Source organism: Hydra vulgaris, chromosome 09, assembly GCF_038396675.1.
Source record: "Hydra vulgaris chromosome 09, alternate assembly HydraT2T_AEP".
Taxonomy (NCBI): domain Eukaryota; kingdom Metazoa; phylum Cnidaria; class Hydrozoa; order Anthoathecata; family Hydridae; genus Hydra; species Hydra vulgaris.
This window is the reverse complement of record NC_088928.1, coordinates 51,539,620-51,557,760: the sequence shown is the minus strand read 5'-3', so window position 1 is coordinate 51,557,760 and position 18,141 is coordinate 51,539,620. Positions and strand designations below refer to the sequence as shown.

At 31.3% G+C, this 18,141-nt stretch overlaps 1 protein-coding gene across 1 annotated transcript in view; it reads right to left on the bottom strand.

Annotated features, from left to right (window-relative positions):
• LOC100192292 (tyrosine-protein kinase Fer) overlaps window positions 1-18,141 on the bottom strand; it is a 126,467-nt gene that overhangs the window by 58,836 nt on the left and 49,490 nt on the right. Inside the window, exon 5 of the mRNA XM_065806010.1 lies at window positions 10,380-10,508. Within this exon, the coding sequence (XP_065662082.1) occupies window positions 10,380-10,508 (129 nt within the window). The remainder of the gene's footprint in view (window positions 1-10,379; window positions 10,509-18,141) is intronic.

The window sequence follows — 18,141 nt, the reverse complement described above, 5'->3', positions numbered from 1 at the left end:
TCCGCTAATACAAAGGATGTCAATGTTTACCATACTTTAACATTTAAGCAACAATATCATTGTCTGTCATTTCAATGAAAATTTGACTGTCTTGTTGATTGAAGCAAATTATGTTGTGAGCGATCACAAAATTCATTACACTATTGATGTAATGATTGGTAATCCAGTAACGGAGCAGGCAGTATTTGTACACTTTTATTTCTAAATGTATTTCTGCCTACTTAACTGCTTTGTTAAAGGATGCTATACCTTTTTTATAAAGACGATGTAGTGACTTTTTATGTATATAGTTTGCAGTACTTTGATATTAAATATTAAATTATTAACAAATGTTGGTAATGGAATAGACATTGTCAATTTTTTATGTCAATAAACTTGGTTAATACACTTAACATGAAGGCTTTAGTAATAGCAATCAAAATTATTTCAATAAAAAAATTGATTTTTTTTACAAAATTAATAATAATTCACAAATGTAGATACATAGATGTTATGGTAACAGAGTGAAAAATTATTGGGACTCATTACTTGATGATATCCAAAAATATTTAAAAAGCAGATTAGTGCAAAACCATCTATTTTGTACACCTCTAATGATGGAACTATGCATATTCATTAACATTTTGTAAATTTTCATTAAAACACCAGTTGCGACAAAACCATTTAATGAGAAATTGACTCATAAAACAAGATTTTTACTAAATATATATATATATATATTTTAAGAACCCTATTAAAAAAAAAAAAGCGCTAACACGCAAATAGTAATTTTAAATTTATCTATAAATCATTTATTCATTTATTGCAATTTGCAATAAATGAATAAATGGTTACTAGGAATGATTATCACCAGCTTCAAGAGCAATTCCAGCAACATTATGACAATGTAAATATTGCATATAACCAGAAAATGGAATTGTTTAGCTTAACGCAAGATATCAATCTCACCTTCTACATTAAAACCCTCAATAAACTTAGTCACCAGTTTGGTATCGATGACGAGACAAAGTTGAGCCTATTCAAAAAAGGATAAAGCCCCACCTACGGGATGCCCTTAAATCAAAACAACCTATCAATTATTAAGCCGCAGTAACATATGCCAAGCTGCAAGATACAATTAAATTGGATTCAGCTATCTCTTGATTAGAGGGTAAACTGGATACACTCCTAAATCCCCCAAAACAAAATGTTGTGGCTACTACCTACCAAGAGCATCCTATCGTAAATCAGCATAGTGGTGAATTACAAATGGAAATAGACTCATTTAGGTGAAACAATAACCGTCTTACTCAGCATGAAAGATTTCATCCAAACAGACATATTCTTTGTACAAGTGATAGTCAGGGAAATTGTAACCAATGTTTAAGAGTAGGACACACCCAAAGATCGTGCTCCAAGAAAATTTCCTCATTACCAAGGCAGACTCATTTTTGACATATATCGCCACAGCTGAACCACTGGAATCATAAAACCCAAAACAGGCAATTCCAAACTAATAAACCAAGAAACAGTTCCTGAAGATGACCCAGGGTCCAAGATCAAGGGTAAAGTGTACAAATTCACAGTGCTTGTTCTTATGGACACTGGTGCTAAATGTTGTATAATGGATAAAACTCTCTGTGTGAAGTTATACAGCCCCATCAGCTACTAAATGACCGTTCTAAATATCCTAAAGTGCCTGTATGCAGTCTAGGAAAAATCAATACACCTCAACCTAGCTGGAATGACACAGATATAACACTTTTACAAGAGTCACCAAAGTAGACGACTTGGTCATGACCCCGGTATGTGTAGCTTGTCATGACCTCGGTATGTGTAACGAAGGAAATTGAGGTTGTGCCCAATTGTGAAACCATTCTTACCATAGCGCACACCTAGAAACTAAAGACAACTATCTCTTTATACCAGAGACAAATCTTTTTGAGAAACAAAATGTTCATGTTTTCCCTACTATAATCCATGGTGGGTCTAACCAAGTTAAGCTTCATATTTTTAACCCATCACCAAATTATTTGACAATTAGTAAAAACCAAGTAATTGGAGTCATTATCCAGCTACCCTCTAAAATTCCGAAAGAAAAACGAATAAAAGAGATAGCTCTAAATACCAAAGTTCTCAATGAAGCCACAAAAATGAGTGATGAATTAAGTTTAAAAGAAACTAACCAGAAAGCACAGAAAAAATTACACTCACCCCTGAAAACGAACCACCACTAGATCAAGTTTACAGAATCAAGAACCCTGACCCCGATATATATAAGATGGAGAAAATTGTTGACAAAAGAATAAAGCTAGGAAAATTACAATACCTAGTTAAATGGGAAGGCTATCCATGCAACCAAAATACTTGGGAGCCAGAGGAGAACATTTTCGATCCCCAGAAATACCTTAATAGTAGAAAGACCAGCTAAAGTGGGCATATCTCAGCTCTAACCACGGCATGTCAATACATACAGAGGAAGAAATTCCAAAGCAACCGTAGATTCATGCCTAGAATAACCCTCAGAACAAACAAATTATAGAGAATACCTATTGTATTATGGCATCTGACCCTTTTACCAACAATCATTACTGGCTTATTTATCATCGTAGTCTTTGACTGTACAAAAGTAAAACCTATTGGCATGTATCAATTACCTGCAATTACTTCATGCAATCATAACATGCATTCATTTAATGACTCTGTGAAAACATTTATGCCAGATTTTTATGCGTACAGACCTCAGACAACTACAATAACCCTATCTCATTGTTATGCCGAGAAAGTCACTCTTACCTGTCAATCAAATTTTCTTAACCAAAAGTCTAAAGACCTCACATCCAAACGAATACCTGTAACAGCAGGAGAATGTCTTTTAGCCATGAATACTAAAGTATCACCTTAAGGAGCATTTGAAGTTGATAGCCTCAATACATGGCAAACAGTAGCATGCATGGATGTGCACGAAATCGCAGGAGTACACAAAATTTCTACATGAAAACATATAACTGACAAATCAATAGACGTGCGCTGTAACCTTAAAACAAAACATCACTAAGAGTTTATGCTATTATCCTCTGCATCACTGTTTTCCCAATTAATAGCCAGAATCAATAATTGTATGGGGAGATGACAAGCACGACAAAGAGGTCATGAAGAAATCAGGTACTTACCCAATTGAACGTATAGGGAACTTCGTTCTAATCAGGAGTCTAAATGTAGGCGGAGCTATACAGCAATCAGAGCAAAAAGACCATTACTTGTCAAGTCAGGTTATCCTACTACTGGTAACATGTAACCCAATACAATCTGCTTCATGCCCTGCTGCCATGTAGGATATGTTGTTTCAGGCAAAGGATAGGAGAAGCTGCCTGCTGCCTTGTAGGATACGTTGTTTCAGGCAAAGGGTAGGAGAAGCCAACTCCGACTTAAAACACCTCCTGCTTTGGGGCTCTTGGTTGAATAAACACTAGATATGTTGTCTTGATAAATATACTCATCTTGGACAGATGTTAAATACATCTGGATACTGTCTTGTAGAAGGCAAAGACTTAAGGGACAAACAGATTCCATCTGTTGACCAGCCTTGCACCCCTTCTTCATCCATTAGCTGGGGCAAATGTATTTTTAATACATTGTTTCTAGTTTAGGATGTAAAATGCTGGATCTTGTTAACTCAATGCAACCCATGCATTGAGTCAAGAAGACTTGCTTGTGTCTCTGTTTTTATGACTAGGTAACTCATTTTATTATCTCCTAATGAGGGTACAGCTCTAAAACTCAGTTTTATATGGTAGCTCTCAGAGAGGCTGATTCCATCAACAGATGAAAAATATCAAAGTATTAACAGTGCCATGTTGAGCAAAGATGGTGTCCCTGTTCATACTTTTGGTGTGCATTGTCAAGGCTACATTTGGAGCTCTTTGTTATGGCTTAGGGTTTATTAACAGTAATGAGGCAGTTGCTTGAGCTATTAAACAGTGTACTGATTACTGTCTATTAACAGTGTACTGAGTACTTTCAAATTTAAAAATGAATAAAGTACCAAAAACTATAAAACACAAAAAACCATTGTCATCACCATATTCTATAAACCTATCATTCACTAAAATTCTTGGTCCTTGAAGTAACTTTTCTTCTGTTGAGTCTTATCTCTTGCAAAGTTCACCAGACCTACTTGCTCTTTGTGAGACGAACTTGAGTTCAGCTGCCTCATCTTGTGATATTAGTGTTGATGGTTATCTTCCTTTAGTTCGTAAAGACTCCAATAGCCACATGCTTGGTCTTGGCTTTTACATTGGTAAGAATTCAACCATTTGTCGAGAAACTAGGTTTGAATCCAAAGACAATTCTTTTATGTGCTTTCGTTTAGCACCACTTCACTTAATTGATAATCTCTTTGTTCTATACGCTCTCCCTAATCTCAAGACCGCACTCTTTTTGATGATATTTCTGATCAAATTGAACAAGCCCTCTCTCTCTTTATCCACCAGCCAATATTCTTGTTGTTAGTGACTCTAATGCTTATCACACTGAATGGCTCGGCTCTAGTGTCAGTGACTCTGCAGGCATTAAAGCTCATAACTTTAGCCTTTCTCAATCCCTAACTCAAATGGTCAACTTTCCAACTTGCTTTCCTGACAACCCGAATGATTTTCCTTCTCTACTCGACTTATGTCTTGTTTCTGATCCTGGTCAGTGCTTAGTTTCTCCACATTCACACTTAGGTGCATTAGGATCATGTTTTGATCTCTATAAAACTATTATCTCATTCTTCTTCATCATCTGAATCTCCCTATCATCGTACTTCTTACAACTACCTTAAAACTGACTGGGACTCTTTTCATGATTTTCTTTGTGATGGCCCTTGGGTAAAAATCTTTCGTCTTCCTGCAGACAAATGTGCTTCTTACATAACTTCATGGATTCAGGCTGGCATGGAATCTTTTATACCCTTTCGACAATTCCAGGCCAAGTCTCACCCTTCTCCATGGTTTTCCTCACATTGTGCTGCAGCAATTTCCAACCGAAACCGTTACTTCAATATCTCTCAGAAAAACAATTCTCCAGAAAACAGATGTCTGGTTATTGCTGCTAGAAACCATTGTAAAAAGGTTTTGTCTAACGCTAAAGTCTGTTATTCTCAGGTCATGAAATTTCATACTTTTTCTCAAAAATTAGGCTCTCGTGACTTCTGGAGAATCTTTAACAGTCAATAATAAGGGCAAATCTGCTATTCCACCTCTCTTGTATGGTTCAGACTTTGTCACTCACCTAAAGATAAAGCTGAATTGTTTGCTAAGAACTTTTCATCAATACCATCTCTTGATTCCACTAGTAGCGTTCTACTTGATTTTGCCATCAAACAGGTCAATTGCTTCAATTGCATCAAACAGGTCAATTTGCCATCAAACAGATCAATTGCTTAACATTCATATCACTCCAGCTTCTGTATCTAAAGTGATTTCCTGCTTAGACTCTTCTACAGCTTGTGGTCTACAGCAGAAGTGTTCTCCGGAGCTGTCGCCTATACTTTCAAAACTATTTAACAAGTGCTTATCAGAATCTTGTTTTCCAGGCTGCTGGAAAGCAGCATCCCTTTTTTCAAAAATTATGGAGAGTAACCTGGCTTGTTTAGCTACAATCCCATTAGTCTTCTTCCTATCACAAGCAAGGTTTTTGAATTTTTAACAAATACTCTCTCATCTTGAATCTAATAACTTACTTTCTGATCATAAATATGGATTTCAATTTTCTTGTTCTACAGCTGATTTGCTAACAGTAATAACTGATAGGTTTTATTGTGCATTAGATAAGGGTGAAGAGGTTAAGGCCATTGCTTTTGATATTTCTAAAACTTTTGATAAAGTTTGGCATACTGGTCTTCTCCATAAGCTTTCTTCTTATGGTGTATCTGGTAACATCTTTAAGATTATTGAATCCTTCCTTTCCAATCATAGTATTAAAGTTATCCTTGATGGATAGCACTCTTTATATTCTGTAACTTCAGGGATTCCTCAGGGTTCTATCCTTGGCCCTATACTCTTTTTAATTTAAATAAATGAATTTCCAGATATTCTCACATCTAAGGAGGCGTTGTTTGCTGATGATACTACCATTTATTCTTGTCATGATAAAAAGCCAGCACTCTCTGATTGATTTGAGCTTGAAAAGAATCTTACTTTTGCTACAACATGGGGCTCATAGTAGCTTGTGAACTTTAATTCAGATAAAACTCTTTTTTTCTTTCAGACAATCGTTATTGCAATAATTTAGATCTTCCTATATTTATGAATGGTAATGTACTCGATGAGTCATCTACCGTTTATCTTCTAGGATTAAATCTTACTTCCAATCTTTTTTGGAAACCATATATCAAATCTGTTGCAAAATTAGCATCTGCTAAGGTTGCATCTCTTTATTGAGCTCAACACTTTTTTACTCCGGATTCTATTCTGTATCTCTATAAATCTCAAATCCGGCCTTGTATGGAATGTTGCCATATCTGGGGCAAATCGTCTAATGATGTCCTTTCTTTTTTAGACAAGGTGCAAAAATGCATTGTAAACATAGTTGGACCTGCTCTTGCAGCCAACCTCCAATCATTATCACATTGTTATAATGTTACTTCTCTTTCTCTTTTCTACAAATATTATAATGGGCACTGCTCTAAAGAGCTAGTGTCTCTTATGCCATCTATTAAAATTTATTCTCGTTACTCGCCATTCAGTAAGGTCTCATCCTTTACCTGTGACTGTTCCTAAATGCTCCAAAAGCTCTTATTTGTCAAGTTTTTTTCCTCAAACATCAGTTCTTTGGAACTCACTTCCATCACCTTGCTTTCCTGATTCATATAATTTGCAATCTTTAAAGTTGTCTGTCAATCGTTATCTTGCTTGACAATCTTCATCTTTTCTCTTCCAGTAACTTCCAACCCTAATAGTGGTTGCTTGCAGCTTTGTTGGAAGCGAAGATATTAAAAAAAGAAAAAATGTGCTTACCCTAGATAATGGTATGTTTCTAAATGACCCCACAGATGTTTTCCAACAATACAAATCCACCAATGCAAACTATTCACAAAAATTGGGGAGTGATCCAGCTACAGCCATTCTTAAAGCACACATTTCTTTAGCCCTCATGATTCAGAAGATGAATATGATAAATACTTGGGAATAAATGTGTTTTATCCACATGGAGATCTCTTGCATACATCAATGGATGATTACCCAACTACATCAGCAGAGTGGGTACACTAATCCCTTGGAGTAACTGTTGAACCGGCTAAAGATGCTTTACTATTATCGGAGTGCATAAACTACACTACATAGTTATAACAAAGACTTTCTTGTCAAGAAACCTCAACAACTTTCACCTTGAACAGTCCCACAATTGATTTCAGGGTCACATGAAACACACAGTCATTAAAAACTATCAGCCATACCAACCGTGGTGATGTACTAACAGATATTGGTACGGCTCTAGGCAGTACCCTACAAGCCATAGCAAGTGGAGGAAGCTAAATCATTAAAGCAATTGGTGGTGCAATCAAAGATTCGCTGAATGGAGTTTTCGACTTAGATGAAAAATTAGTTTAATTAATTGGAATTGCTTCATTTTTAGTTTTAAAAGCCACCGGAGGTGCTGTAAAGGACGTGGGAGAAGGAGCAGGTTCCTTTTTCCAGAAATTTATTGGATCTAGAATCTTAATAAGTGAATTGATTTTGTATGTTGCATTTCTGTTAATGGCAGTCTACTTGATGTTAAACAAGCCAAATTTAAACTATGCCTTACCCTGTTTGAAACCTTTGCAAATGAAAACCACGGATAATATATTAGTAGGAAAGCTAATATCCCAGGACCAGTAAACAACAATGTCCCCTAGATAGAATAAACACTCCAAATGTGAATGTAAACATCCAGTTTGTAACAGCGACACAATAAACTAGAACTGTTGATTTACTGTAATGGCAGAATCTATGACCGAGATTTCTGGATGGGAACTGAGACGCCCCAACCACCACGAGTTTAAAGTACTGTTTAGAAACAATGAATTTTTATATTGCTGTTTAGCAATGATTTTTTTATGATGATTACAATAAACTTTTTTTGTTGTTGTTGTTGCTGTTTTGCAAATATGCTGTTTAGCAATAATGATTTTTATAGTGTGCCATGGATGCTGAATTATATGATGCTGTGATGAGTTTTGCTGATGTTGCTGTATAATAAATATGAGTTTTTCCAATGGAAATGATCAACATAACGCTTTTTTGAGTGATGCAGTTTTGTTGTTTTACATTTAGTCCGAGGGCGGACTTTATCATGTCTCGAAGGAAATGTTACAAAAGTAATAAACTATTCAGGCATAAAACAATAAATATTAAGCTAATCAGGTGAACATATGGATTAAATGAAGCATAGAGTGCTTAACATAAACACTAGACAAACTTGTTTAAAATATTATTTAAAGATGCGTCTATTAACCTCTAAAAAGTGTATAAAAGAAATGAAGAAATAGTACAGAGAGGCAAACTGTGGAAATAGTACAAGAGGTGAAGACAGAACAAGAAAAGTGAAAGAAGAGGAAGACGGAAGAAAACATATAGACATTTAGAATTATTTAAAATTTATGTTTATATTGCATTGGATAATAATTTTATATTAATACTTTTTTATTAAAAGAAAATAATTCTTTTTCTAAAAAGGATGGAAGCTCTAATTAGAAAAAAATTTCCCAATTGTTAACATCCCACAAAAATTCTTTTTCATATCGCCAATGAGCTATGACCATGTTTAAAAGAAGTGAATATGTAGAAACTATTTTGCGCAAAAAAATTTTAAACTGAGGTAGATTATTTAAATAGAACTGTTTTTGTCATCATTAAATGTAGCAAGGGGTTACCATTTAAGGACACAAGAATTTTATGACAAACACATTAAAAATTTTATGTCTCTAGAAATGATTGCAGAATATGATTTCTTATTGGAAAAGCACATACTTAGATATGGAAACTATAGATCTAGAAAAAAAACTTCTTACATATCAAAAACAATGTTATATATTAATCAATATAATTGGGACAGAAGTGATAAACAAAATAAATAGAGCCAAAACCAAGTGTCAAAATTTTAGAAATAAATTCATGTGCTATATTTGTTTCTTGTGCTTGCCATTCTTTAAAATTAATTATTAAATCTGCTGCTAATTGCTAGACAGAAACTGTGTAGTTTTTTATACTAATTCAAAAAAATTATTTGCATTTTAATGGTAACAGCACTGCTCCTAACCATTTGGCAAACTATTTTAGAATGCTATGACTGTGTAATACAAATCCACTTAATGTTGTTCAGCTATAAAATTTGCTAATAAACTTGTTGGAAATGAAAAACAATTTTTATAGACTTCAAGAAAAAATTTGACAGTTTTAGTTAACTCTAGTTATGAATGGAAAAGAAAATGAAAAAGGGAAAAGCATTTTGATGAATCTGAAGAGGATCAGTTTATAACAGACATTCCGAAAGAATTATTTAAAAAGAATGTATTTCATAATGTTGAATCAGAATTACAAAAACATAAAAATTCATATAATTTTTTGCATGAAAATCTTGAAAATATGTGATGTTAGTAGAGATGTTATTTTGCATGAAAATCTTTAAAATATGTGATATTAATAGAGTACTAATTAGTACTAATTAAAATATGTGATATTAATAAAGTAGAATTAGTACTAATTTTATGAAAGAGATTTAATCCTTGAGGAAGTAATGAATGAAATTCTTTATTTTAAACAGCTTTTACAGAAAAGCAATATATCCGAATCTGAAAGAAAACTATACAATTTTTTAGTTTAAAAAAAGTATAATAACATGTTTTGAAATAAGGAAATTATCTTCATAATTTAACTGTCGCTAGTAGTAAAAAATTGTTCTGTTGAAAGATTTCTTTTTTGGGAAGAAAAAAACCTTCGTTCACAAATGAAAGAAACCAAATTCAATGATATTTCACATCAATCATGAGTGTTGAAAAAAATTAAAGACATGAATAAAATTCTAGATAAAATAGTTAAAAGGAAAATTCAAGTAAATTAAACTCATTAATAATATCATGCTTCTTATTCTAATAAATGGGATCGTAACACCTGTTTATATCTAGGTTATATCTGTTTATATATCTGTTTATATATTATATCTGTTTATATCTGAGTTAGAGGGCCAGAACTATTTTTTTGTTAATGTTTTATATTATATATACTTTTTTAACTACACTAAAATTCTTAAAACGTAAAATAACTCATTCTTAAATCCATCACTGACAGCACCTCCATCCAACATGCCTAACTCACATTTACACTTTAATTCCTTATTTATCATTGTTTCTATTTTTAAAAAAATTTCCAACTTACTTAGATACTAACTGTTTATGTGTAAGATCATTAACAGCTATTGTGTCTTTTGTTAATCCAGATGTAACACTTTCATCAGAAACAAGACGATCATCAAACAAATATGAGGTATCTGGCATTGGTAATTTGCTAAATAAATATTTTAAAAATTATAAATTTCCTAATATAATTGTAAATTATATATTGTCTTACTATATATTATACTATATATTATACTATACTATATATTATAATTATATAAATTTCCTAATATAATTGTAAATTATACATTGTCTTACTATATATTATACATATACTTTCTAAAATCTAAAAAACTATAAAACTAGAGTATTAATAGATATGTTATTAGAGTATGGAAGTACTGAAAAGTTTTGTTAGTAGATAGAGAACTTAAAATTTTAAAAAAGTTTTGGTTCCAGGCTCTAATTACCCCAATTTTTCCAAAAGCATTCTTATTTGATAAAAGTATGAACATATACAAGTTCGAAACATACATATCTAAAATGCTATATAAAAAAAGAAAACCTTTTTAAGTTTTATGAGCTTACTCTAGCAGGACAATAAAATTTGTACAGGAACAAGTTAAACAGAAGACAGAATTTACTCCTCAAGTATTAGTTTTAGCACTTGTATTGAGGAGTACTAGTAACTACTGGTTGTGGCAACTACTGGTATTGGTAATGGTTACTTTTTTTGTTTTGTTATTCACCTCCTCAAGGCTGAGAAGGCCACTACAGATGAGGAGGCTACTTATTAGTGGTTATAACCCTCTCTCAACTCTACAACTCTGAAACACGAACCTTGAGGAACAAGGCCGCTGCGCGGAGAAACAAGTCGAGCGCGGTACTACCAGGGACGTGGTGGGGGTCGAACTCGGAACCTCTTGCTTATGAAGCGAGCGCTTTACCACTACACCACTACCGCATAATACCATACCTACTTGTACTTACACCTTTTGCACCAATAAATAAAAGAATTACTGATAACAGCCCATGTAATCAAGAACTCAAGCACATTTAAAAATCTTTCGATATGTTTTTTTTTTTGTTTTTTTTTAAATTTAAATAACTATTTTTATATATATTTTTGTTTAAAACTGACATTAAGTGATCTCTTTAATTTCTCATTTTGTTCTTCCTCTAAACTTTCCAATACTTTTAGTTCTTTTTGATATTGATGATAAAATACTTTACCCTAAATAATTTGCTTGTATTGTTTGGGCACCCCAGATGCTCTAAACTTGGGTTAATGTTAATATTTGGCTTCTAGATCATATTGCAACTAACTCCAATACATAATACAGCTAACTTTGTTAAACATATTTTACACACACATGTTTTACTAATCACATATAGTCCAAAAATCTATAAAAATTAAAAAGTGTTCAGAAAAAGTTAAAGAGTTAACAGAAAAGTTGGGAGTTAACAGAAAAGTTAGGAGTTTACAAAAAACAAAGAAGAGAGTTTAACAACACGCAAGAGATTGACTTAAAATTATATATAAATTGTGTCAAGAAAACATTATAATGGGAGTGAAATCTAAAAGATTGATGTTTGTGGAAAAAAACTAGATAAATAAAAACAATTTATATATCAAGTTTGATTTGTTCATTCATGACTTGAATGATGACTAAAGATTTTCAAGTTTTTAACAATTTAACTTCTGAAATAAATTGTATTAAACATACCTTAATGTATTCATTTCTAGCAATAATTAAAAGACCCATAATTAAAGTTCTTTAAAGAGTTGTTTTTGTGGAAAAGATGAAAAATTAATTACAACTAGAAAAAGCAATTGCACAAGAAGAAAATAAAAAAGAAGAGCAAGGCTTGACTCAAAATTAAAAAAAAAAGTAATAAAAACATACATGCCTGCCTGAATCAAAGAGATTATAAAGGTGGGGCGATTTTCAGCACAGAGACAATAAGCCCAGGACTATCACACAGGACTATCATACAGGACTATTACACAGAAAATCACAAAATCCCAGCCAGCTTCAATGTAGTAGCAAAAAGTGTATTGATGAATCTCATATACAATACAAGACAATGTTTTAGCGAGTTCATAGCATGATCTAAACCGCCTAAAGAATAACAAAGAGAAATTGAGCACAACCTTGGGTTAGAGACACAACATAAATCAAGGAGTGAAGGTAAGTGATTAGGGTTATCTTGAAAACAAGTCATAAAGTTAACTACATGAGTAAGAGATTAAGATTTTAAGCTTCATAGCCAACAAGGTGAGTGGTACCAGAGTTAAGCCATTCAGTGTGATGAACATTAAAGTCGCCAATTATTACAATACTATCTGAGTGATAAAGAGAAAGGGTTTGATCAGGTCAATTTGACGGGAAACAACATTAAAAAGATGCTGTTGGTAATTTAGTGAAAAGAAGCTAAACGAAAGCACATTAAAAATAGTCAGAAAATTCAAACCTGATTTTGCGACAAGTAGATAAATTAGAACATTATTTTGGCTTTTCTCTTTGAAATTTTTCTTTGTAGGTGAGCGTGTGTTTGTGTGTAGGTGATGTAGGATTATGATTGTTTACACTGCATCATGTTTAAAGAAACATACTTGAAATAATAATACTGTTGACAGGTTGAATTCTATTCAGAGTAAAGATTGAAATAAAGCACACAATTGAAACTAATGCCAAACTTGCTATAATATAAAGAGAAAACATGATTTGACAGATTGTACAAAAAATTCAACTGCAATTGTATGTTCAAAAATATAAGGTAAACTTGAGATGGAAGGTAGAACTTCCAAGAAAATAAAGATATGGTCACATGCTTTTGATGACTGCTACTTGTAAGATTGTCAGAACACAGAGAAAAAGTAATTTAAATTGAGATGAATTTCTGATTAGATATCTCAATTCTGTCTATATATCTTAATTTAAACTCTTGCTTAAATCGAGAAACCCAATCATAGATTCAATCAGAGAAAAATGTTGATAAGCTATAAAAAACTTTACATGAACTTATAATTAACAAGTATAAATTCATGTCATATCAATTTGTTACATAATGAAAACTTTGCCATATAACGGGTGGCCCAAGATAAATGGCATAGGTAGTATTTTTATTATAACTTTGTTACTTTTTATGCTAGAAAAGTGAATTTTTTTTAAAAGATTTATTATTAAATTCTCTACAAAATGACATGATTTATTTAATGTAAATAGTCTCCATTATTTTTTGACATACGATATAAGTGATTGGCCCAACTAGTACAACTTTCTAAAGCTACATTTACTCTAATGTTTTTTACAGCACGTTTAAGTTCTTGAATTAATGTTAATTTTGATTTAATTTTATTCCATTTCATTTGGTGAACAAGTTCATCCCATATTGAGTAATCTAAAGGATTGAGATTGGGGGAATTCGGAGGCCAGTGGTTTTTGTAAACAAAAGCAGGAAAATTATCATGACACCATTGTTGAGTTAAATGATGGGTATGTGAGGTTGCTCCATCTTGTTGAAATATGATAATACCACCATCTTTATCAGCTTCATTACGATTAGTGAACCATATGCGATCATTTTGGGCATTGTACATACCATTTAAATCAAAAAAATTTTCATCTGAAAACAGAACTTTCAGTGTTTGTTCTTTTCGAAAATGGTTTCTTATCCAATTTGCAAATTTAATTCTCTTGACTTTTTTACCATTTGTAAGCAGTGGTTCAACTCTGTGTTTGTATGCCTGCAAATTGAGATCCTTTTGAAGTATTCTTTGAACACTGGTTCTGGAGATATTGAGTTCATTAGCTAATTTTCGAGATGAAATCCTCTTTTTACCTTTCAGACGACTTCTGATTTTTTGAATGTTTGCATTTGTTCGAACTGATCTTGGACCACCTGATGGACATTTCAACTCGATAGAGCCTGTCTCTCTTATCATTTGACATCACCGATTTATTGTACGAAACCCAATGACACCCTTAATATCAGTAAATATTTTTGATGGACCATCACCATTTTGGTATTTAGAAAGTACAAGCTTTTACAAATCTTTAGATTTCATTATCTACAAATAAAATTAAAAACCATAAAACAAACCATCAAGACAGATTTATAGAGAATTTAATAATAAATCTTTTAAAAAAAAACTCACTGTTCTAGCTAAAAAAATAACAAAGTTATATTAAAAATATTACCTATGCCATTTATCTTGGGCCACCCATTACATTAAGCATGAGAGTTACATAATCAAATGTTTGGATAATATTGGAGGATGGTTTATCTGATACCTAATAGTAGAGGTTAGTAACAAAAAAAATATTGAAAACTGTCTGTTTTCGATGCATAAAAACTAATGATTACACTTACGTAAAATTGTTTTTAAAAGTCTGAGCGAAAAAAACATTGTTAATTAAATATATTTTAAAATGAAAGTCAATAAAGTTAATTTAAAACAATAGTGGTGTAAGAAAGTTGTTAGATGTGTAAGAAAGTTGTTAGATTTGTAAGAAAGTTGTTAGAAGTGGAAGAAAGTTGTTAAATAAAAAATGCAAAATAGCGTTTTGGAATACATGTCAAACTCACGTGTAAATAACCCCAAAAAATAACGCTTAAAATAATATTTCCTCTAATGAACATGTCTTCACCATTATAACAAATTTTCACCGTGCAATGCCAACATTGATTTTTTTTAGTAATCAATATTTTGAGATGAAGATTTTAAAGTTCACTTTGCAAAGTATGTTATTAAGTTCTATGTAAATATGAATTAAAAAAATTTATAGAAAAGGAATAAATGAATGTAAGGTTATAACTAAACAATTCTTATTTATAAACATTTTATGTAATAGATGTACAATAAATATTTATTTCAATAAATATTATAGTACAATAAATATTTATATTAGTTTTTACGTCAAGGAAACTGAAACTTTTGTAAACAATACTTTCAATGAAGCCTTCCCAGGAAATGCATGCAGTTTTTTGTCTTGACCACACATAAGTATTTTATTTTAGACAACTTGGTCACGGTCGTTTGCAAGTTTTATTATATGTGTAGCTAAAAAAGGTTTCAAAAATAAAGAAAGCAATACTAACAAAATAGGAAGTAAAAAGAAATTTAAATAAAAAATAAAAAAAATTTAATGATTTAAATAATTTGTGTACTGTTTTTATTTTTGTTTCTTTAGAGTGGTTGTTATTTTTGTTAGACAAAGCAAAAAAAAAAAAAAAAAAAAAAGCTTTTTCTACATTAAAAAGAATGATTTTCCTTTATTTAATTTTTTTTTAAAGAGGAAAGCGAAAATTTACATTGCAATGTGTTTGTAAAATATGTTTATATAAATTTAATGTAACAAGTATATATTGTCTAAAAGTATAAAAACGACTATGTAATAAATGCGCTTCCTCCTAATTATATGCATGTTTAGCTTTTTTGGATAAGGCGTAGACTTAGTAAACAGAATGTGCATGGTTTGAGACTAACCTCTTTTGTTTTTTTACACACGCAAAGCCGAATGTTAAAAAGACACGTGTCTCTGTTAAAATATTAGGGATAAAAAACGTACAGGAAAAGAAAGGTAATATGAAACAAGTAAGGCTACGGGTAGATGGCATGGCCTAATTAAAGCTTAAAAAATATGTGTATATGTGTGTGCACCTTACTTAGAAAATACACTGAAAGGCTTAAATGGTATAAGAAATCTGAATGTGATAAGATGTGTATCATTGAGAAACATTCAACAAAAAGATTAAATGAAAAAAGATAAATGATTACAAAGCAAACATATGACCAGTGGTATTTAAAAGAAAAACAAAAAAAATGTTGACATTTGCGGGATTCAAACCACGGACATTCCATGTATGAAGATAACGCCTTATTCAAATGAGCTAAACATGCGTATACTTAAGATAAAATAAATACAGTTATATAATGTAAAAATTGTATATAAAAGTATACGTGTGCATTGCATAGAGGTTTTCCTGTAGGGACAATATATACTTTTTATATTAAAATTATACAAATATATTTTAAAAACAGATTTTTTTTTTTTTTTTTAAAAAAAAAAAAAGTAAAATAATTTTTTTTAATGTTTAAAACTGTTTTTTTTTGCTTTGACTTACCAAATTTTGTTGCCAAAAATAACAACCACTCTGAAGAAACAAAATAAAAACAGTACACAAATTATTTAAATTATTATTATTTTCTATTTAAGTTATTTTTAATTTCCTAGTTTGTTAGTTTTGCTTTCTTTGTTTTTGAAACTTTTTTCAGCAAAACATATAATAAAACTTGCTAATGGTCATGACCGATTTGTCTAAAATAAAATTCAACATCACCTTGTCAATTCCTTAAACAAAACTAAAAGACATTAACATAATTAGTTGAGCAATGCTATGAATTTGTTTGTCACAACAAGCAAAAAATTCTCAGAAGATTCTCAACATCAGAATCTAGAACAATTTATTAAGAGCTTCTGAGAAGAGCAATATTAGAATACTCAAGCAATAGAATTTAGATGAAATTTTTTATTCATACAAATCAATAAGAAAATAATAGAAATTGTCAAAGCTTGAATCATAAATTAATGTGGATTTTCTTATTAAAATATATTCTAGTTATATTACATGTTTTGAACATTGTATTTTGTGTAGTATATTATGTCACATAACTAATTTTATTTTAACACAACATAAAATTTAATCAAATCCACATGTAAAGCACTCGGAATTCCAACGGCTGCACATGTAAAGCCACTTTGTGGGTTTTAATTTACATGCTTGTAAATAAACACCAAAATACTTTTCGGAGAAACATTACAATATAAAAATGTTCGCCTAAAATTAAAAAATATATATATTGGGAGGGAAACAAATTTACCTAAATTCTTTAAAAAGTTATTTTTCTCATCAGGGTGTGCACCAAAGAATTTAATTTCTTTAAAATTCAGTCACTGTCGATGAGGATACAAGGTGTTGCTGTGAATGGTCTTGGGTCCGAAATGCATAAAAATGGATTTGACAGCTATGTGCAGATATGATGGCTCATTCAGTATCATCATCCATTATATGTCACTACATTCTAATAATTTTGTTGATCTAAATACTTATGTTTCTATATAGTTTGACTAGAGATAGCAAAAAAGGTATCTATGATGGATGGTGTCTTGCAAGTGCTCTGGTAATGTTCTTAATGACAATGTGCAAAGGATTCCTATAATAATTAGCTGTCAGGTGAGTAACTAGTGCTCTATGATAGGTTGTATAGCTAATTGTAAAGAAGATAATAGTAAAATTGTGTTAATAAGCTTTTTTTCAAGTAAAATCACATTGAGAAGATAGTAAATAAATAGCATTTCATTTAGCTTGTCAATGGGTGTTCTACTCATGTAAAACTTCATTGTCTAAAGGTCTTCATTAAGTAGGATATCAGTGTAACAACAACAGTACAGACTGTGTGACGTGAACTTGTGTTGTTCAAATATGGCTAACATACTAGTTGCTAAGATACTAGTTGATGTTCTTAAATTATGCTAAGAGTGTTTTGGCAGAGTTAAAATAAGTGATAAAATAGAGTATGTGATAAACAAAATAGCGATAAAATGAGATAAAAAAAATCCATTGCTGCTACAACTTATTTATATTTTAAAAAAATATTTAAAATAAAGAACTAAAAAAAAGTCTATTTAAATCTATTTAAATAATTTAAAAAATAAATTTTGCATCAAACTGAAATTCTTATTGGGAGATATGGATAATGCAGTTTTGAGAGTGTTTCTTGCATAAAACCGCAA